The sequence below is a fragment of the Exophiala bonariae genome, assembly GCF_035927105.1.
Source record: "Exophiala bonariae strain CCFEE 5792 chromosome Unknown scaffold_25, whole genome shotgun sequence".
Classification (NCBI taxonomy): Eukaryota; Fungi; Ascomycota; class Eurotiomycetes; order Chaetothyriales; family Herpotrichiellaceae; genus Exophiala; species Exophiala bonariae.
This window is the reverse complement of record NW_027042500.1, coordinates 453,573-474,910: the sequence shown is the minus strand read 5'-3', so window position 1 is coordinate 474,910 and position 21,338 is coordinate 453,573. Positions and strand designations below refer to the sequence as shown.

The 21,338-nt window shown below is 49.4% G+C and overlaps 7 protein-coding genes across 7 annotated transcripts; 2 read left to right on the top strand and 5 right to left on the bottom strand.

Annotated features, from left to right (window-relative positions):
• Positions 1-939: 939 nt before the first annotated feature.
• Positions 940-1,571, top strand: LTR84_006677 (uncharacterized protein; the record flags this gene model as incomplete). The annotated part of the gene is made up of 7 exons (XM_064850237.1): positions 940-985; positions 1,038-1,060; positions 1,122-1,155; positions 1,211-1,245; positions 1,301-1,327; positions 1,385-1,454; positions 1,507-1,571. The coding sequence occupies 7 exons, from the start codon at positions 940-942 to the stop codon at positions 1,569-1,571; spliced, it is 300 nt and encodes a 99-aa protein (XP_064703124.1).
• Positions 1,572-4,167: 2,596 nt separating this feature from the next.
• LTR84_006676 (uncharacterized protein) lies at positions 4,168-4,678 on the bottom strand (the record flags this gene model as incomplete). The annotated part of the gene is made up of 2 exons (XM_064850236.1): positions 4,168-4,571; positions 4,663-4,678. 2 exons carry the CDS (start codon positions 4,676-4,678, stop codon positions 4,168-4,170), a joined length of 420 nt encoding a protein of 139 aa, XP_064703123.1.
• Positions 4,679-5,435: 757 nt separating this feature from the next.
• Positions 5,436-6,401, bottom strand: LTR84_006675 (uncharacterized protein; the record flags this gene model as incomplete). Its single annotated transcript, XM_064850235.1, has 1 exon — positions 5,436-6,401. One exon carries the CDS (start codon positions 6,399-6,401, stop codon positions 5,436-5,438), a length of 966 nt encoding a protein of 321 aa, XP_064703122.1.
• A 2,258-nt stretch (positions 6,402-8,659) lies between these two features.
• LTR84_006674 (uncharacterized protein) lies at positions 8,660-10,865 on the bottom strand (the record flags this gene model as incomplete). Its single annotated transcript, XM_064850234.1, has 3 exons — positions 8,660-10,487; positions 10,526-10,713; positions 10,815-10,865. The coding sequence occupies 3 exons, from the start codon at positions 10,863-10,865 to the stop codon at positions 8,660-8,662; spliced, it is 2,067 nt and encodes a 688-aa protein (XP_064703121.1).
• A 715-nt stretch (positions 10,866-11,580) lies between these two features.
• LTR84_006673 (uncharacterized protein) lies at positions 11,581-13,518 on the bottom strand (the record flags this gene model as incomplete). The annotated part of the gene is made up of 6 exons (XM_064850233.1): positions 11,581-11,836; positions 11,889-11,953; positions 12,005-12,046; positions 12,107-12,184; positions 12,244-12,827; positions 13,077-13,518. 6 exons carry the CDS (start codon positions 13,516-13,518, stop codon positions 11,581-11,583), a joined length of 1,467 nt encoding a protein of 488 aa, XP_064703120.1.
• A 719-nt stretch (positions 13,519-14,237) lies between these two features.
• LTR84_006672 (uncharacterized protein) lies at positions 14,238-16,811 on the top strand (the record flags this gene model as incomplete). The annotated part of the gene is made up of 1 exon (XM_064850232.1): positions 14,238-16,811. One exon carries the CDS (start codon positions 14,238-14,240, stop codon positions 16,809-16,811), a length of 2,574 nt encoding a protein of 857 aa, XP_064703119.1.
• Positions 16,812-18,972: 2,161 nt separating this feature from the next.
• Positions 18,973-20,917, bottom strand: LTR84_006671 (uncharacterized protein; the record flags this gene model as incomplete). Its single annotated transcript, XM_064850231.1, has 3 exons — positions 18,973-19,401; positions 19,462-20,816; positions 20,869-20,917. The coding sequence occupies 3 exons, from the start codon at positions 20,915-20,917 to the stop codon at positions 18,973-18,975; spliced, it is 1,833 nt and encodes a 610-aa protein (XP_064703118.1).
• Between the last annotated feature and the right edge of the window lie 421 nt (positions 20,918-21,338).

Here is a 21,338-nt window from a genome sequence, read left to right as displayed (position 1 = left end):
GAGCGGATCGTGTGTCACTGCCACATGCCATATTTGAACAGAAGGATTGAGCAATAACAGGCGACATGCTAGAACATATACTGCCCCGTGCCCACTGCAAATCCAGTTACAGTTGCCGAGTTGCTGATACTAGTACAAGCCCATCCTTCATCGTCTGAGACAGATATAGGATTGAGATAAAAAACTTTAATTCCCCAGATTGGATGATGGGTCCGCACGAATCCCAATCACATATGGGACGAGTGAGCCATGAGATAGCGCCTTCAGCAGGATGGACATATGACTTCCTCCTAGATGCAAGTCGTCGTGATCGACGATTGCCCGAAGGCAAGGGTCTTTGCTTTTAGTGATTGCCTTTGGATTATGTTCATAGGGATGGAGGTGTGGTGGCTAGAGGGTGAACGGGAGCTCATGCATGAAGTAGTGTTTAGTGTCATGTCTTGGATACCGGTCTAGTTTTTGGTGGTGAGGAGCTAATGAGCGCTAGACTATGAAGGAAGACGAACATTTCCCTTTGGCCACTTCAGTATACGGTATAACCCAGGGTCTACTGACTCTGAATTGTTGACGTCTGCTAGCCCCGGCCAGCGTCTGGTGGTGGAGGAAATATCTCTGCAGCCATTGACCAGTGCTCTGAATCTCTGGGGACGGGATCAATTTTATCTAGGTCGTTAGGTATTGATCTGTGGAATGGAGTCCTTATCAAGGATTCGATCACCTGGGGACAGACGGGGCGAGGAGGCTCCACTGCCTTATTATTCTGATCACGTGGGAGATCCCAGTTGGGCAAGTGCGCCGGGCCTTTTCCCGAGTTGTCAGGATCCAAAGAAACAACAAACAGGCCCCTTTAGAGAACTCCGGCCAATTACTCCGACAAACCATCACCTTTGATTATCTGGTACGGGGTACCCGCACATCTTTAGCACACGTTACAGCGTCATGGCGTCAATAGAGAATGTTCCGGAGAAGAAGGTCAAGTTGGAACGTACGTGGTCGCATGCTCATCATTTCTATGCCGATTGACTAACCCGGCCCAGCCCAGGTGAAATCGGTGGACATGGTGAGCACACGCATCCCAGCGGCCTCGGACGGTGCGGACTGAATCTAATATACTGGTCAAGAGTGAGGACATGCAACAAGAAGCCATCGAAGTTGGTAGGGTTCAGACGGGGATCCTCAGAAATGGAACCGAGTATTGATTGGTCGGCAGCGCAAGAAGCAATGGAGAAATTCAGTGTTGAAAAGGTGAGGATGATATCGCTTGGTCGCAGTCTCTGTCTCAATACTAACGCATTGAAAGGATATTGCACAGCACATCAAGAGAGAAGTATGTTTGGAGAATGAGCCTGCATTCAAGGGGTGATATTGACGCGCCGATGTACAGTTCGATTCAAAGAAAGGAGCGACATGGCATTGCATCGTGGGAAGAAACTTTGGTAGCTTCGTGACACATGGTGAGTACAGTATGTCAGTGTTGGACCAACGGTATACTGAACAACCTTGCAGAGACTAAGCACTTCATCTACTTCTACCTGGGCCACGTTGCCATTTTACTCTTCAAAACCCAATGAGCGATGCGATGCAGGATTCGACACGACTGGCGCAATGAAAAAAGATGCATCTTTGTTGTTGTTACTGTTTAGCGTTGTTTTCCAACCAAAGGACCGACCGAGATGAAAACCAAGGATAATCACCATGGCCATGGTGAAGATGCCTCAAGTACAGGGAATGCTGGGGAGGAGAGGACTTGTAACAGTCAACAGCCACTCGACTAGATACCGGGGTGGAAAAGGTGTGGAAGCACCGTATACACATAAAACACCGGGTCAAGGTCACACAGCGGGCGACGAGAACATTGAGGCCAGTGCCAATTCTCATATCTTTAACTGCAAGGCTGTGGCAATGCTGCCGCAAAGATGTCACAAGGCTGTGGTGTGACCATCGGGTGCCAGTGATTGACTCCGCCGCCTTCGGGTGGATCAACGTATTTCCCGGATCCCCGTTCAACCAGACCACAGAAACCGATGCCCAGAGTCACTAAAGTGTTAGGTGTGCGTCATGGCTACCATCCTTCGTCTTTTGACTGGCCGTCTTTTCAAACTGCGCCGCGTGCTGCATCATCATCACCTTCCGGTTTGCGTTTTAATTTGACGCGCCTCTGGTGATCAAGTGTTGGGCTCCGACGCCGCCGTGGTTGCCTTTTCAAGTTGAACAAACACCTCCCAAACGCTCCCTTCCGCCAATTGCGCAACCCATCGTCGTTTATTCCTCTGACCATCATCACCCATCATCAGCCATCAAGGACCTCGCCCCTCGTTCTGCGCCAAACAATCAAGCGTGTTGCAAATATGGCTTTCTTCTTCGTCGTAGGCACCAAAGGTATTGATCCTCCCGGCGGCTACCGTCGATGTCAAGTCCATGCGCCGTGCTAATGTCGGTGCTCTAACTCCAGACTTCACCAAGCCACTTCCCGGTCACGAGGGCATCACAGCGCAATGCTACAACTGCGGAAATTGGGCGGCTCATCCGATTCAGTCCTGGGACTGGTTTACCTTCTGCTGGGTGCCCATTATTCCACTGGGATCGAAGCATAAAGATGTATGACGAGTGATCCATTCCAAGACTACACATCCTAACCAGCTTTTACAGCTTGCCTGCTCGATTTGTCGATTCCGTCAAGATCTTAGGTATGTCCAATGGCGCCTGGAAACATGGGAAACGTCTAGGGTTTAACACGCATTAGAAATCGACCCGATGTCGGCTCACAGCAAGGCCAAGGAAGCATGATGCCCCAACAAGGACCTCCGCAAGGGTGGAACAACCCTCCTCCTCCTCACGCATCGGGCGGCATACCCCCTGGGCCTCAACAACCTCATTACAAGTAAGAAGGAGGGCTCATGAATTTTCAACTGTGTATAAGAGTAGGGCGCCCGGAGTTATGATTTTTGGACCCTTTACCCGCCGAGTGTATTTGGCCACTAAGGCGTATGGCAATATCCATGCCCCGAAAGAAGCGTTAAGCAGAGCCGACGTCATTCGGAGTCAGACTGCATTTCCACGGTCAACATTCCATCCAGTATGCTGGGAAACACCTCCGTCAGGATCGAGAGTCTTCACATAGGCGACAACGCAAGCGGGTCCTTCTGCTGCGGCCGGTTTGCGGACTGCTTACGGTGACGAATGTTTCTCGTTCAACACTCGGGCAGTCAGTCGACGAACACGGCTTCTATGGGCCTGGAGCAACGGGTCTTGCCGCTCCTATCAGCTTCGTCGAACAACTCATTGAACGAACAGAGCGTTGCCTCATCGCAGCCTATACACTGTGGGTACGGATTCGCTTAGCCATTGACCGTGAAGATTTGCCAGTCGAGTAGTTGATTATCTCTTTGCAATTCAAAAGCTCAGATACTTGCAGGGCTAAATTGCTCTCGCTTATGCATTTTGATGAGCAGCATCTTTTCAAATTTTAATAATGGTTGTTGTTCCCCATCAATTGCAATCTCATCGTCAATCTTGCCTCCAAGTTGAAAATTGACACGTGACATGGCGGAAGTTGAGTCTTGGCGGTGACTCCCAGCAATTCCCCCATATGATTTATTTTGACAATTTATGACTCGAGTTTTGATCTCTTTCCCTCTCACATCGACGCGTCGCTCCCCATCCGCTGCGTTCTCTGCCACACACGACGACTCATCCTGCGCTCCGCCGCAGTCGAGAGTTGCCTTGATCCACCTGCAGATGAGAAATTCGGAGTAATCTTCAAACAGTCGACCTGTCATCTCTCTCGAGGGAGACCACAGGACTGCCCGCGAGGGTCCGGCATGATTCATCACCATGCTCGCAATCTGGCATCAGAAATTGACAGGGCTTCAAGAGATACACCGTTTTCTCCTGGAGTATTCCCTATGGAAGAGCCGTTGCGGAGATTGTTTGACGCCCTCGAGGTGGACCTACTTTAGTGCAATCGCAGCGGAAGATCTTGATTCGGTTCTCTACCCAGGGTTCAGATGACTAGACTTCAATTCGATTCCGATTACTCTGGGGAGCGGCGCATCTTTCGTCCTTTTTTTGAGGTATGTTTGTACAGTTTTCGTCGCTCCACTACAGTTCGGGATACTACTAACAAAATTTTGTTTTGACCAATTTCCCCACGCTCTCGTCACTTTGTCAGTGTCCGTTGACGCCATTTACACCGGTATGTCCATTGACGCCATTGGTCTCGGCTCTGGCTGCGAACTCTCTGAAAGTCTCGAGATCGACCCGCCGTAACGCACTGTCTTCAGTCGCCTCGAGATGCACCTTGGGCACACCGTTTCTGCTGATTTTTCCATCTCTGAATGCGCCGAGTGCTTCCAGCCACCGAGATGTGCATAAACACCACTTGCAACCTTCTCTGAGCCCTGCGATCCGCAGGTCGTTGCCCTGTGATGCCGAGTAGTCCAGGAACTCTTCTGTGACGACACCTGCCACTGCATGATTCCCATAGTCTGCCGCACCCGTCCTACAATACCCGTCCCGATAATATCCGGTCACTGGTTGGTTGGAGAAGAAGGCAAGAGGTTGTTTGAAGACTATAGGCGGGAGTTCAGTACAATGGGGGTGAAATAAAGGGAAAAGTCTGAGGGGCTTCCAGCACGTTCCCAGACAAAGTCATATACGTACCGTTCAAAGGCGACATTCTGGTCTCTGGTGCAGGCTGAGGTTGTGGTGGTTGCGGGGTTTTGTTTCCTCCAAGAATAGGAATTGGGAGAACCCTCGCCTGGGGATTGTTCCCTTGACTGAATGGGCGTAGCTGTCGACTGATCGACCTGAGCAACTTCATGAATATACTTGAGGTGAATACTGGTCGGGGTGAAAGGCTTCGGGGAGAAAGAGGTACGACTTCCACGTTGAGATGACGAAATGAGACTTGGAGTTCACGTCCGTCTCCCCGCAAATGCGCCGCTTTTATTCACCTCTAAGTTTCCTATGTAAATCCATAGTCCGCTCATTGACACCCGGCGGCGTCATGACCCTCAGAAGAGCTGGGTTTACATTATGTGCCTGCTCGACGAACATGGCTGCCTAGGTAGTAATTGGCCAGTGTACTTGATACCTAAGCATGATGATGAAACATGTTCTTCATGCACACCACACTGGCACCTGTAAAACACTTTACTACCCAATCGATTCAGAGTTTGAAAACGAGTTGGACGAGTCTGATCTTGGTGAAGATGTCACATATCCCTACGAAGAAGAGGGAGCAATATACTGCGAAAATTGCGTAAAAGAATCAGCATATCCTAAATATAAAGCAAGTTCAGATTAAATTCTTAAAGTTTGTCCCCAACAATGTCAGATAATCAACTATCACCCGGAACGCCATTACATATTCCCCCTTCCAGTCCACTATCATCTACATAAACAGAGGCCAGCAAAGTTGAGCAGAACCTTGTCTATGCGACGACTTCGAACTCCTTTCGCTCCTGCTCCGTGGAAGCCAACGTCCTCACTGTCCAAGCCCACAAATCTTCCTGCTTCGACTCAACATAACTGTCAATGCTGGATGGAATCTCCTTTCTCATCTCATAGTAAACGCCACTTTTCATCGCGGCACTGCCGTCAGTTGCGATGAAAGCAAGATTGGCACCGGACTGCTGAGACGTGTGGACGTTCGGGTGGAATGCACGGCGCAGGAGCGGGATCAACGCGGGCAGAACATAGTGCCAGACGAATCGGAGGACTGGGCCTGACTCTCGCGCCAGTCCCGTGCCGGGCATGAGACCCGGGTCGAAGGCGACGACGGTGATGTTCTTTCCTGGCAGTTTGCTCACGCGACGGGAAAGTGCGTACGTCCAGAGGACGTTGCACAACTTGCTGGTCGCGTAGCGCTGGCGGCCGGCGTAATTGAGGGCCTCGCCCTTCGGGTGTGCGAGCTCTTCGGCGGTGTCGTAGATGGCGTCGGGCAGGCCGGATTTCTGGGCCGGGTCGTGCGTGCCGCTGGAGACGACGACGATGCGACATTTGTTGGCGAGACTGGGCTGGAGAAGATGGAACAACAGCGCGTGCCCGACGTGGTTGATGCCGAAAGTCGCTTCGATTCCATCGCTGGTGTACTGTATCTCACCTGGGAACTGCAGACCGGCATTGAGGAGGAGATGTGAGACTGGTGGGAGTTGTTGGTCCTTCAGCGTCTTCACGAATGCTCGTATACTCTCATGTTTGCCAAGGTCGAGCGAGAGAAATTCGACGTTATTCTGGCCATTTTTCTTGTTGATTTTGGCGGCTGCTAATTCAGGGTCTTTCCTTGCTGCAATAACCACTTTTGCGTCCTTGAATTGTTTCGCAAGAATTGTGGTGGCGTGGAACCCGAGGCCTGATGTACCCCCGGTGACGATGATGCTGTGGGTGAATTTTGACATCTTTTCGATGGCGTCGTAAGGTTATGAAAGAATACTGCACAGCGAGTATGGGATTGGTGAACTACTACGAGCGCTTTCCTTGTCCTTATATATTCATTCTTCATGTCCAGCTATACTCTTGCAAACCCGGCAACCCGAGATTAATGTCCATTGTACGATTAACTCCGATGTTAACTTCTAAGTGATGAAGCGTAGATAAGGCTCATGGGCTCGAGACATAGTACATTCCCGGCGATAATGCACTTTATGGACGAAGGGCTGCCACTAATTTGCAGCCATCTTGCGGAGCATTTATACTGGACTGGGAAGTAGATTTGAGGTCAAAATCAATAAAGAGAATAATTCGCTTCTATTAAACAGCACCTGATGATTGGAGAACGGCACCGTCGCTTTGAGGGGCCACAGCCTTAGACAGGGGTCGCCGAGGATGCCCACAGCTGCAATCGGTGGCACCTGTGGACCCCCTTAAGGTTCTTGTTATGCGATTGGGGAACGGCACCGTCGTTTTTCCAAATTCCCTCTATTTCGAAGCCCTCGGCACGCACCCGGTTCAGGCTCCCACCTTAGTCACCATCTGATGTTCTGAGACGCCTCTGGGCTCTCCTTCTCTTCCCATCGCTGAGCCTTTGACATGCTCTTTCGATCAACTCCATTATCCATAATACATACTATGCAACTAACAACCTCCCTTCAGGGACAGACGCCATGACGATTCGTAAAAGCGATAGGATGTGGCTGGCACCAACCCAGCTGTTTCACCCTTTACCGGAACATCATGTCATCATTTGCACACAGTGTCGTTTTGCCGTCCCACCCCATGCAATCCCCAGGCACTTGAAGGAAATTCATGGCATTCACAGAGGGCAGCGCCGGCCGTTCCTGGACTTCGTTTCGAAATTTGACCTGAAGAACCCTGAGGATGTCGCATTTCCAACGGAGGCGGAGTTCCCAATCCCAGCATTGCCAATCCATAACGGATTGCAGTGTACTTTCCCCGAATGTTCTCATCTCTGCGTGGCCGAGAAAAGAATGCAAAGTCATTGGCGTTCCGTGCATGGACGGCCTGGTATACCCAACCAAGATTACAAGTATGCGCCACTACAGACATTTTTCCGAGGTAACATGTTAAGATACTTCACGAAAGCGGCCAGTGACTCAAAGCCGCCCGCCCATGTCGAGAGCCATTTTCTGTTAATTCGCAAAACCCATGTGGACGTGACATGTCTCGATCCAGATATGCAATTGCGAGCGCTGACTCTTCCATTTTCTGACGAAGCGCTGGCATGTCATGTAACCTCCCGAACGGGTCCAGCGCTTACTTCACACGAAGAATCACTTCTTCAGCATTATGAAAAGCTCACTTATAAGACGATAGCGACCGACGTCGAAACAGAATACTTGTGGGGCACTGCTCTGGTTCAAATCGCATACCATCATGACTTTCTGATGAAAGCTTTGCTTGCCTTGTCAGCTCTGCATTCTGCGCATCTGACCAACAATCCTTCTGAGAAGAGTGAATACCTGCTGGCCGCCAGTCACTTTCAGGATGAGGCCATGGCCCCATACCGTATTGCAGTGGCAAATGCGGACAGGGCGAACTGCCATGCCATTCTCGCATTCACTCATCTGCTTGTTTTGTACTGCTTTGCCACAGAACATGAGCATGAGAATCTCTTGCTGGTTACAGAACAGAGAGACGACATCACTCCACTGTGGCTGAGTTTTCTTCGAAGTGGATGTTCAATGCTTTGTTCAGTATGGGAAACACTGGAAATCGGACCGGTCAGGGCTTTGGCCGCAGCTTGGGAAAAACAATTCGAGCTTCCGAAGTCGATCGATGTCCTCATAACGAACACTCTAAATGATCTGCTAGAAGCTGTGCCATCACCATGCTCTGCACATGCTTGGTCGGAACATGAATGCATTGAATATCGTGATGCAGCATCGTATCTAGCACTGGCAATATCATGCTCGAAGACGATAGGACATCCCTGGTCAGCATGGGACGTTTTGCGAATCTGGCCAGTGAGGTTATCCGAAGGATTCATGACGATGCTTGCCGCTTCTCATCCAGGAGCTCTGGTCCTTCTTGCACACTATTGTGTATTGCTCAGGAACATCGAAGACCAATGGTATTTTGATGGCAGAGCAACGCGAATGATTCGGGCAATCACAAAGCGTTTGACTCCAGAATGGCACCAGTTCATTCAAAAGCCACTCAATGTGATTGAACCCACATTATCATTCTCAATGGGAGCCTATCCGATCATTCCAGAGAACAGAGGATCGTGACCTCCGAATGGGCCCATTAGTATATCACCAAAGATTTCCTCATCCACGCTGGGTGATGAGAACAGCGTAAGCAAAGGGAAATCCCATTCAAACACAAATTGTTCTGGAACGAACGATTCGAGCTCCCTTTGACCAAGATTGTTTCCCGAAGTCCAGAAAAAATTGACAGGCGAAAGTGGCTTTGGTGGCGCGTTCACACCGGTCTCGTCTTCGGCGGGTTCATTTTGCAGCGCACGTCCATATTTCTGGATACTAAGGTGGAGAACTTGCAAGTACATCTTACTCGTGTGGGTTCTTCCGCCACTTGTTGAACCGCCTTCGACCTTGTTCAGCTCATTTAAGAGCATATAACCATCTTGCAAGAGCTTTCTCTTGGCTGTGTCATCGTCCTCAGGCAAAAGCTGGGTCAACTTAAGCAGCAAGAGGAAGCAGAATGCACATTTTGCCCACACAAAGTCCATGGCAAACCGGAAATGAGACAGATAGTGCTGTGGCTGATCCAAAATGATTCGAAGGTGCTTATTAAGGGCATCCTTTGCCATGAGAAGGACCTCTTGCTGGGTGGACGACATGGAAGCGATGTTGTCATTGCCCATTGCGCGGACCGAATTGCACAGGACCATGGCAATAGACCAGAGTTTTTGAATCTCCAGATTGAAGAGAAGTACTGCAGTTTCGGCAGTTTGAGACCTAGACATGATTTGTTGCCAATCTTGATACCAAATTGAGAAATCAACCTGGGCATCACGCACAATGTCCATTATCTCCCCATCGGCAAATATCTTCCCATTTGATATTGAGTCATGAATCCGAGCCCTCAAGGAATTCAATTCGACTTGAGACAGCAGTCTGAGATCTAGAATCGTCGAGAAAGGCTTGTCGAGCAAGACTCTACATCGACGAACTTCTCCCTTGAATCGAAATCCACGGAGATTTCCTGCATCCACATGAAGAATCTGCTCAAGAATGAGCAGCTCAAACCATGCCCTGGACCTCCGCATGAGCTCCGCTTCACTCTCACGGTACTGGAAGGTTTCTGAACCCTGACTTTGTCTTTCCCTGGTCACAAGCAGCGTCATGAGCTCGGGATATGCATCTTGCAGATTGAGATCAAGTCCCATTCTAGTAGCGAAAGCCAAAAGGAGAGAGCGCTCGGAAACATAACATGCGGTGACCAACAGCGCCTGAACTGTTTCGAGTGAAGTATACTCTGGGGTGACAATGACGAGATTCAGCAGCTTCTTCAGGTGAAATTGAAGAAAGTTGCACAGATGAGAATCAGCGTCACTCATGACACTGCAGCCAACAGTGAGAATTGCATTAAATAGCAGGGAGCTTCGATTGCTGATTGACTCGAATGTATCGTGAGAGGGATCGAAAATGGGCACATATCGATCGCATCCCTGGAAAAAGGCATTGAAGAACAGGCGAGCTTGATCAAGGCTCAGAACACCAGTAGCCACAAAATTCGGAACTGGTCTGGTTTCCACCTCAAATTGCGATCGTGTGCTATGGTTTATGGGCATTTCATAGGCAGATCGGAAGGAGGGTACAGACTCAGGAGATGCAAATGTTTGTGGTTGTGACAGTCGCGACTGTGTTTTTTCCAGATGATTCAAGTGGACATGCGCATTTGTGCTGGAAACAGTGTCTGGTTCATCGTCATTTCCAGCACCATGTGAATCCAATCGGGCTTTCAATTGTTCGAGTTCTTTTTCGATAGCATTGAGCTTTTGCTCACTGGGGTCGGATGGCCGTTCCAAGAAAATACAAACCTTACCGTGACTTCGACAGCTATAACCCCGTCAGTGTCTTCCTTTAGAGTGATTCACAGCAGTGCGACCCTTTCAATGTCACAGTTCACAGAAGGGCGAAGTCGGAGAGAAGCGATCAAAAATTTATGCTTGTTGCCTCTCGACATCCGTGGATTTGGGTCAGAGTGGCCCAGATATTCGAACTTACCGAGAGCAAGGGCGTTGGCCATCGCACTTGACTTTCGAGGCCCGACAAGACCCACACGCTTTCTGGTAGCTGTTAGCAGGCAATTCAACAGGTCGACCACGGGATCGATGCGTTCTCTTTCTGACGGTGATCCAAATTTGTGGTGCCAATGCGACTTACTGGAATTCGCTTTTTGCCGACCGTGTTTGGACTGGGAAGGCTTCCGTCCATCGTGGCAGCCGTACTTCATAACACAGGCGTTCAGTTCCAAAACGCTACAGAACGGGAGGCATTCAAAGAAGACCACTGAAAGAAAGGCGCGAGTTTGATAAATCGAGGTTCCTTCCTTCCTGCATGTCGGTTCTGAAGTCCCGAGCAGCTGCGTTTGATTCGAACCTCAATTGAAGACTGGAGAGCAAGCTTATGGGGAAGTTCCCACCCGGAGAACAGGGGGCGCCTGACCTAAACTTCCCCTCATTACTGTTGCTCCGCACCACCTGGGCAGTTCATGTTTAACTATTTCTCCAGCCTCCTTGGGGGATGTGCGCCCCCACACGCCCATATCAGTCGAGTTCCGGGGGGTGGACCTCCAATTCCCGGTCTGGTATTGTTGGCCGTGGGGGCCGCCCTAAGTACCCAAGTTTCGTTAGGTAGGTACCTTAGCAAGCCATTTCAAAGTCTTCAGGGCCCGAGAAGCGGCTTGGATCAAGCAAGCCCCGAGACCCAGGGAAGTAGCATTGAGTAAGCTATATCGAATCCGGCAGGTTGCAACCTTTCCCTTTCGTCTTCGACATACCTCCTTTCAGACCACAGATATCCCATCGCTACAATGCTTCAATCCTATGTTGGCTATTTAGTCAATTCCGATACACATCTAGCCAAAAAGCAGGGAACATTGGTGCCAGACCCAAAAGACCGCATCATTTAGTAAGAAGTGGCTTGTGAACTAGTACACATAAATGAAATCCTCGTTCTCCCAGTCCGTCTTGTCATCAAACGCTTTCTGCCCAATGGTCTCATCTTCTTCGAGACTATCGTCCACATGGGTCGCAGATGCAGCCTTGATCCGTTTCATTGAGTGATCAACGATGACGGCTTTCTTACCCATCCTTTCTCTCCTTGAACCATGCTTTTTGTTGAGAATCATAAGGTAAAAGACTTGAATCGCGTACAGGCCAAGGAGGACGATAAACATTGCCAGGCTTTGTGCCACTGTCAGTCAAACACTTGATAGTCAAAACAACCTTTACTTACTTTGACCTCAAGCCTCGGTGATACAGTGGAGCTTCCCCTGTCGTGTAAAGATTTGGTCCAAGTACCTAAAGATCTCATGAGTTATTCGCTCCTTTTTCAAGGGCCGCGCGACTCACATTTCCAGCACACTGCGTTATGAAAAGTGCTCCTGTGGTGACCTGTAACGGGCATTAACTAGTGCTCAAAATATGGGAAAACCAAATTCCGCCGAGACCAACCTTTTTCTTTGTCTCCCCAGCAGTGTTGGCAGCAGACCAGGAATAAATCAAGGGCGTGATTCCGGGATATACGGAAATCTGATCAGTCACGTTAGCGAATTGCAGTCTTGATCGATTTGTTTACTCGGAAACCCCACCAGATAATATGCGGCGAGGAGCGGTCCTTTTGCCGAGACATCACGCGGCAAGTAGATCAACATGACACAACCCGCAACTGGAGGAAGACTGAGGAAGGCGAGAACCGGGGATTTCCATTTCAGAAGAGTCGCCACATATGCCCCCAGCAACGTCGCAACAAGTTGAACCGCTCCGAAAGGAATGTTGAGAAGAATGGTTTGGAAGCGGTTGAAGCCGAAGTTTTTGACGATCAAAGGCCCGAATGTCGAAATGCCGCCACTGGGGACTGATATCACGAACATCATTGCGGCCCAAAGCCAGGTCTTCAGGTCAAGGGCAGCCTCTTTCACATGCTTCCACTTCCATTCATCATTCTCAATGCCTTGGTTATTGGCCCGAAGCCTCTCGATTGCCACAAGTCTGTCATCGCCGTGGAGAAAACGGGCTGTCATGGGCGAGTCCGGGAGGAAGAACCAAACAACAGCTGAGTAGGCCACTGTTATCAGACCGAAGAACATGAAGATGATCTGATAGGATTTCAGGTGTGGGGAGTCGATATGCCCAAGGCCGTAGGTCAACAGTGAACCCAACATGTTGGTTATTCCTGATCAAGAGTCAGTTGATGGTCTTGCGGTCGGATCTATGGGAATTCTACCATTCATGGCATACCACGCTCCCAGGCGAAGTGGCTGCTCTCTTCTTCGCCACCACATCTGAGTAAGGCTGATAAATGCTGGAGCAACACCCGCTTCAAACAACCCCAAGAAGAATCGGCTTGCCAGGAGACCTGAGGTAAATATCAGTACGACAAAGTTCGGTGTACCGCAATGACAACAGTAAACACGCCACGTACCTGCAAAATTGTGCGCTGCAGGCATCACGGACAATGTGATGCCCCATAGAAGAACGATAACCGCAAGGAATTTGCCAAGAGGCATCTTGACAAGAAGATATGCGATCAAGGGCTGAGACACTAGCTGTGCCAGGTACACCACCGCTCCGAGCCATGAATATTGGTGTCCAACAAGGCCGGTATCTTCGACAAGTCCAAATACCGAAGCATATGCGAGGGTTGCTTTATCGAGCGCCTGCAGAAAATACGTCCCGAGTACAACGGGGAGGATCAAAAGATCAATTTTCCTCAGCACGCGAGCATTGTTCTCGGGAGTCAGGACGATGCTCCTGCTCGTTTGGCTCAAGAGCTCGTTGGCCTTGTCTTTGCTCTCATTCGCTTCAACATGGTCAAGTTTCGCCTCAACATGATCTATAGGGTCTTTGAACGTCGCTTCCGCCATTTCCTAGAAGTTATTCCTGGACAACCCAGATTTCTGTGAGTGCAAATGATGAAGAAGTGTGAAAAAGCCTGGCCGGTTACGAATTGACATGGCCTGGTGCAGCTTGCGATATTTATTCGCACGGTGTTGGGCATGGTTGTTTTTCTTCTCTCGAGACGGGTCCTGGTTAGCGAGCTAGCCTCAGACCACGACACCATGATCTCCGTCACCCCCAGTATCTAGGATGAGCCAACGTCCCATCCGGGGAGGAAACTATGCGGGGCAAAGTCTGGGAGTGCAGGGATCATCGGATTTCGGGAGCATCTCCGATAGCATCTCTCCCTCATCAAATAACTCCACGTTCCATGATTGGCTGGTGCGCCACGAAGGACTCGCATTTAACAGCCGAAACCCGATCAATTTCAAGGTGCTTGCAATTGCCGAGTGGACCAGGGAGCCATTTCTATCCAGTTTACGCCAATCCGGACATGGCTGATCGGATATCTAAGGAACTCAATCATCATCCCGGCGAGTCTGCACCCGTGACGGCAGTCGTCATGTTTTTACCATTATAAGCTGTCCTACCAAGGCTTCAGATTTGATAGTGGCTCAAACCGAGCTAGCATTGGCTGAGGGCAGAGAGATTTTCGGCATTGCAATGCATCTCGGCATCTCCATAAGTAGTGGAAAATACTGCTCCTCTCCTTCTCCTTCGAACATCTCATACCAAGAAGTACACCATGCCACAGCTAGAGACTGTTCTTAGAGCCTACGAGGAGGTGACCTCAAAAGTGCAAAACCCAGCACGGATTCATCTAAGGTCACAGGAATCGGGAACTCCTTTCGACTTCACATTCGAGGCCTTGCGTCCAAACTTGTTCCGGACGACATTCTCATCTACGACACACCCTCTGCCGCCATATCCCTCGGCAGCAGAACCCGCAGCTAAAATTGACCACACGAAATTAGTCGTTGACAAATCCACTTCCGGTTATGCCCTAGAGCTTGAAGATGTCGAAGTCACTTTAGAGTGGAACAATGCACCATGCGTTTCTCTCGGCTTTGTGGGATCGAAGACAAAACTTCATTCTGACCTTGACTATCGTTCGTATGTGATAGATGGCCAAGGTGTCAGTCACTACGTCCAACATGATAGGAAAGCATTGCATGTCGGTCTTGGAGAGAAGTCGGCCCCAATGGATCTTACTGCAAGAGGGTTCCAGATCTCCGCCACAGACTCCTTTGGCTATGAAGCATATGCCACCGATCCACTTTACAAGCACGTGCCATTTCTTGTCAAGGTGACTCCTGAAGGGTGCGTCGGCATGTTTTCGACCAGTCATAGCAGGGGCTCATGGGCTGTCGGATCAGAGATCGATGGTCTTTGGGGCCATTTCAAAGTCTACCGACAGGACTATGGTGGACTGGAGGAGTATCTTCTTGTTGGGCGCACGCTCAAAGACGTTGTTCGAACTTATGCCGAACTAGTTGGGTTCCCACTGCTCGGTCCACGGTGGGCATATGGCTACCTCTCGGGCGGTTATAAGTACACCATGGGAGACGACCCTCCGGCCAATGAGCAATTGATGGATTTTGCCGACAAGCTAGAGCAGCATGATATTCCATGCTCAGGCCATCAGATGAGCTCCGGTTACTCAATCGCTGAAAAGGAACCTCGCGTCCGGAACGTCTTTACCTGGAACAACCACCGCTTCCCAAACCCCGAGGAATGGATCGAGAAATACCATGCCCGGGGTATACGACTGCTGACCAATATCAAGCCTTTTGTACTAGACTCCCATCCCGATTACAAGTATTTGGTCGACAACAATGGGCTGTTCACTGATCCTCAGACTAAAAAAAATGCCGAAGCGCGGCTCTGGAGTGCGGGCGGCGGCGAGAGTGGAATTGGCGGCCATGTCGACTTTACCTCACCTGCGGCCTACGAGTGGTGGGCTCGAGGCGTGGAGAAGCTCAAAGAACAAGGCATTGATGCGATGTGGAACGACAACAATGAATACACGTTGCCAAACGACAACTGGCAACTCTCTTTACAAGCCGTCCCTGGAAGGAGGAAGGACGCCGCCGAAAACAAGGTTGGCTTGTGGGGTCGAGCCATGCAGACAGAGTTGATGGCCAAAGCCTCATACGAAGGTCTCCTCCGGGCCGAAGGGGGCATTCGACCATTTGTTTTGACAAGAAGCGCCAGCGTGGGAACGCTACGTTATGCGTGTAGCTCATGGAGCGGGGATAACATGACGAGCTGGGAAAGCATGAAAGCTTCGAATGCATTATCCATAAATGCAGGCATCAGTCTGATGCAATTTTATGGCCACGATATAGGAGGCTTTGAAGGACCCCAGCCTTCCCCCGAACTGCTTCTCCGATGGGTTCAGCTTGGGTGTCACCAAATCCGCTTTGCAATTAATTGTTTCAAGACGAGTCCTGAAGACAATCAGGCAGGCGAAGTCATTGAACCATGGCAATATCCTGACATCATTCCGAACATACGTGCCGCAATCAAACGAAGATACGAAATCATGCCATACATATATTCATTGGGACTTGAAAGTCATTTGACTGCGAGCCCTCCACAGAGATGGATCGGATGGGGCTATGAGTCTGACCCAGAGGTTTGGACAAAAGTCCTGAAGAGGGGTGAAGAGCAATATTGGTTCGGCGATACATTGCTCATCGGAGGTGTCTATGAGCCTGGAGTTGATCATGCAAAGTTATACCTGCCTCGAAAGTCTAATGATGGCGCATTTGACTTTGGCTACGTCAATCTGAACGCGCCATACGAGTATCTCGCAGCAGGCCAGTGGGTCACAATTGCATCACAATGGCGAGACAGCATCCCTGTGCTGGCAAAGATCGGTGGCGCCATCCCGACCGGAAAACAAGTGCAAACGAGAATGCCTGGTGAGCTTCGTCCGAAATGCCAGCGTCTTGAGGAGGATGACTACCGAGGTATCGAGATTTTCCCGCCACAAGGCAGCTCGCATGATAGGATATTCTCCACTACCTGGTATGAGGACGATGGGCAATCTGCGCAACCGAAAATCTCGTCCTGGACCGTGTCTTACAGCTCTACTAAGGAGAAAATCATCGTAGCACTGAAATCAGACGCAGGCAATGTCTTCATCCCGCCGTGGACAGAAGTTGTCTTCATTCTGCCACACCGAGACTCAAGATACATTGAGTCAGCTGGTGGATCGATCTTGGAATGTGTTGATTCGAGTTCTGGGAGAGTCCAGTATAAGATGCTGGTGCCGGAACATGCAAGTCGACCTATCTCCAACGGGCATCCCTGAAATTCACCCAGGTGTCAGCATCAGCGTCGATGTGGACTCAAGTCAAACAGTGACTGAACTTAAGTGCCTGGATAAGCATATCAAACGCTCTACACTTCCGGTACCAGTCTTAATACTAGTGATCCAACTCTCAAATTTTCGAGGTAGTCTGTGATGCATATGTGAGTAGAGAGTCAGGAGTCATGGGTTGGTTACACCCGATAACACTCGATTTCACCAACGAAGCCTGTAAAATTAGGGAGCGATCGCTTAGAGAACGCGAGACATCTACGTACAAAAGTGATTGCAACAAGTGCAAAGCCAGAGCAACAGGTCCGATAAAGACCTGCCTTTTTCACACCTTCCAGTTTCCCTCCAGTGCTCACGGGGCCATGAGTGTAAGATACACTCACCCAGTAATAGAGCTTCAATTTCCTCCTGGTTGTGCACCGCACCGGGTGCAAAACGCCGAAGTGAGTCTCGTACCACAGTTCCCGCAGAACTCTCCAACATTGTTATTCGCCGGCCCTTTGACTCCTTCCATCACGGGCTGATTCTGCCGGTTGCTCCCTTCCATCATCAACGTCGGTCCACCACCAGGCGCATTTTTCTTTCGCTTGACAATGTAAAAAGTCAAGACAGCAACCCATGCGATGAAAATAATGCTCGCAATGCTAATCATTGCGTAACTTCCTTGTCTGAGTGGGACACACTCGGACCAAGTGGTGCTGGGTTTGGCCCAGCAATTGTTGAAGGCACCATACAGGGCTCCACCGATGATATAAAAAACAAGCCAAGCGATGCCGAGGCCCACTGGCCACCAGGGACTAAGTGCATTGGAGTTGATACCAAGATATGAAGTAGCTGGTGCATTGGAAGATGTGTTTACCCGCTCCATGGTGGCTATAGTGGATTGTCTGCAGTCCGAGGTTGGCGAAAAGCAGAAGATGCGTCTTGATAGAGCGTGCGGTAGACTGGTAGAAATTGGTGCATATAATGGTAGGCAGCTTGTGCAACGTAATAGAGACGGACAACAGGTGTGCTCACGGTCCGAGGAGTGTTATCGACAGGAGCGAGGAGTCGATAAACGATTCCTTTTCAGAGTATTAGACTATCAGCACTCTCGAAAAGGAAGAGCAAAGATCTAAATTGTGGAAGGCCTAGGGCGCCCATCCTTTCTGGTTGTCAGTCCGAGACTGGATTATGACTGATCATGTGAAGGATTGTGTAGGTTTTGAGACCCCTGCTCAATGTGCCAGAGCTGATATACTCGTACTTCGCAAAAACTGCCTAGGCCCCAGACCAGTCAAAGGAAACCCTGGAGTGTCTAAAGCTCACCCTCGATTGGGCGTCCTGTCCCCTCCTTCGTATCTCCTCACTGTAGCTTGCGATCCTGGCAATCAGTGAGGCTGAGAAACGCCCGCTCTAAAATTTGGAATACAAACACTTGTTCGACACGCAGACTTGTGCAAAGCCATCGCAATTCAGCATCCGAGGTTCTGCAGTAGTGTGTGAAGCTCATCAATCATCCAATGATGACTTTTTCCGGTGCACAGGGACCTTGTCAGTTGCCTCTCTTCTTTGATTTTTCTTTCAAGCCTGTTCCGAAAACAGTATCCTGGTAAAGTGGAACCCCTCGGAGGCGAAGCCAGATTGGCTGATATAGAGTCCACCTCGAGTCCTTCGCAGCCCCATTCACAAATGTTCTAGGAAGTAAACCTTCGCTAGTTTGTACTCGTACATGCATGGCGCTCATTGTCAATCTATCAAACATGTCGTAAACCTGAATCTCTATGGTCAGCGTTTCAGACAGTACGTATACCCTCGTATTGGTTTGTGGTGGCAGAAATCGAAACCGTAAGGCTGTCTGGGTATTTCTTGTCATGGCTAGTTGTGGCGTCCCTGGGCTTTAAATTTACCTCACGCCTCTTCTAGACACGCTTAGAATTGTAACTACTCACAGATACGAGAGTTGTTTGGAAAAGAAGTCGGCCAATGCAAGTGCTTCCTAGAGGAAACTCGTGAACCGAATTCCTCAAGTTTCTTTTTCAAGCTATACACCAATTTGCAAAGTGCTCAATTACGTATTTGATGTCTCAGAATCAGTTATTGGTACATAGCAGAGGGCTGACCTCTGCCAATAAGGAAACCCTGCGGCTTGGTTGCGTAGCCCTGGTTAGAGCTAGAATCGATACAGTCCAAATTCGTCACCAGGTCTTTCTCTTTCCCGAGCAGGCTCTTGCTGTTTCGTGGAGTTTGTCCAGCGGACACTGATATCATCATGCTTCTTACTCAATGCTCCATTCCTCCCCAAAACCTGAAACTTCAGGTCCGCGGATCCGACGAGCACCTGAACATCAAACTCTGCTCGATAATATTTTGGCTTGAAATTATACCAGTGCCGGTTCTTGAGCTTTAAGTCCCAGTAATCTGGAACCGACTCGAGAGCACAAACCGTTGTTGCACCATCCATCCGCATACTGGTGGGTAGACTGTGAACAGGAAGAGCCGACATGACAATTTGGGTCTTCCAAGGCAATTGCTCTCGACCTGGATCCAATTTGAGTCTATAGTGCTGCTTGATGCCCTGTTTGACGGATACTTTGTCTCCCTATTTTGGTATTAGTACCAAGATCATTGAATATGTGAAGAAAGCCGTAATGGAACCCACTTGTTTAATAAACCAATCAATTTGCTGCTCAGCCCATCTTCTTTTGTCTCGTGGATCTTCGGAAACTGGCTCCCCTTGATGGAACATCGGATTGTAAGGATGACGCGCAACCACGCCGTAGGAGCTACGACAACATCTTTCCACATAAACGTTTCTGTCCGAGATAATTTCTTGTACTCTATCCATCACGAGGCCTCGGACGACAGCAAGCTGAGGCTTGTCGGCTTTCAAAATCGTCAGGTTTTGTGTGTTGACGGATCCATGGGCTCCGAGTTCAAAGTGTGACTTGAGTCTCTGGTAAAGGTATGGTGAGCTCCCAAGGCCGCCTGATAGAACCAAATAATTTATTGTCTCCGTTGGATGATTATGTTGCAATGTCTGGAGTTGTTCTTCGAGAAGGCGCACAATTCTTGAGACTTGTTGGTCAAAAATCTTCTCTAAGTCCTCTTTTGAGATTACCATCATCGAGTTCTCTATATGAGCATCAGGATCATCGAACCCAGGAGGAAGACAAGAGATCGGAAGTGTCAAATAGAGTTGGCTAAATGATTCACTCCCATAGTTGCGTTTGAAGGTCTCGAAACGTGAGCTTTCTCGCATTGTATTACGAGCAATATTGTCTGGACCATCAGGTAGCTTGTGATGGATACGTCTCAGACGCTCTCTCATCAGAATCTCGACTTTGAAATCAATCAGAGTTGAACCGATAGGCTGCCCTTCTACCCAGGATAGAGGCTCGAGTTCTGTTTGTCCATCCTCCTGAGCTGCAACTTTCAGGACATTTACATCAGTCGTTCCACCTCCAGCATCACAAATGAGGAAGACATCTCCCTTCTGGTACTGGTGCTTTGAAGCGTACACGGCAGCTGCTTCTGCCTCTGTGAGAGTAATTCGGGCTGTGTGGTGTACTTCACTTCCAAACCCGGCCTGTCTGATGAGCAACTCGTGTTCTGCAACCATTGCTGGATCTTTCCATGTGGTGGGGACACTGAAACAGAACTCGATCTTTCGTGATTGAACTCTTGGAATAGTTTCCTTCAGATGCTTCATCACTTCCTTGTACAGACAGCTGAGAAAATCCCTAAACCACTTGCGCGCTTCTTCAAGGCTGGGGGCATCTATTTGAGATGCATTGAATTCTGGATCGAGATATAATTTGAATAGCTCCGTATATTTGTGGTGGCGTATGGTAAAGTCTGCAAAGAAGCCCCATGCGGCTAATTGGCCTGATCTGAGATCATACGAGATCTTCGAGTCAACTTTGTCGGCAACTGTCCCTCTTGTATTTCCTGGCCAGCTCTGAATGACTTCTGGACGTGCCCATTCTGGTGCAACTGAGTACGCGACCCCAGTACCTGCCACAGAGTCAATCTTCTGGTGCTTAAAAAATTGATATTGAATACACACCGGTCATACCAAAGTCCACGCCGACGATAATGTCCGGTTTAAGCGCCATGTTAATGAAGATTTTGGCCGTCGACCACACTGAGAGAATCAAAAGAATTCCGCCATACTCAAGGACAATTTTGATTGACAGAATTCGATCAGATTTCTAACGTCTTCGTCCGAGGTAGATTGAAGCTCAGGTTGTTAGTCCTGATAGTGACTGGCGTAATTTCAGTGCTGGGCACTAGGGTGTTTACTGCGTAGAAACGAGCACGCGAAATCGCGGTGGCTGGAAACAGGAATCATTTCGATCCTCATGTTCGTGTTACAAGCTGCAATGCCTGATTAGGCTGGCGGTTAGACAGTCGAGGACTACTCATTGTTTGCAATCCACCCCCGCAACCGCTATCAAGCCATAAACTGTCTGTAAAACCGTACATATTTCTCTCAGGCAGTTCAAGTTGCTCTATTTTTGCACGTTCCAGGAAATA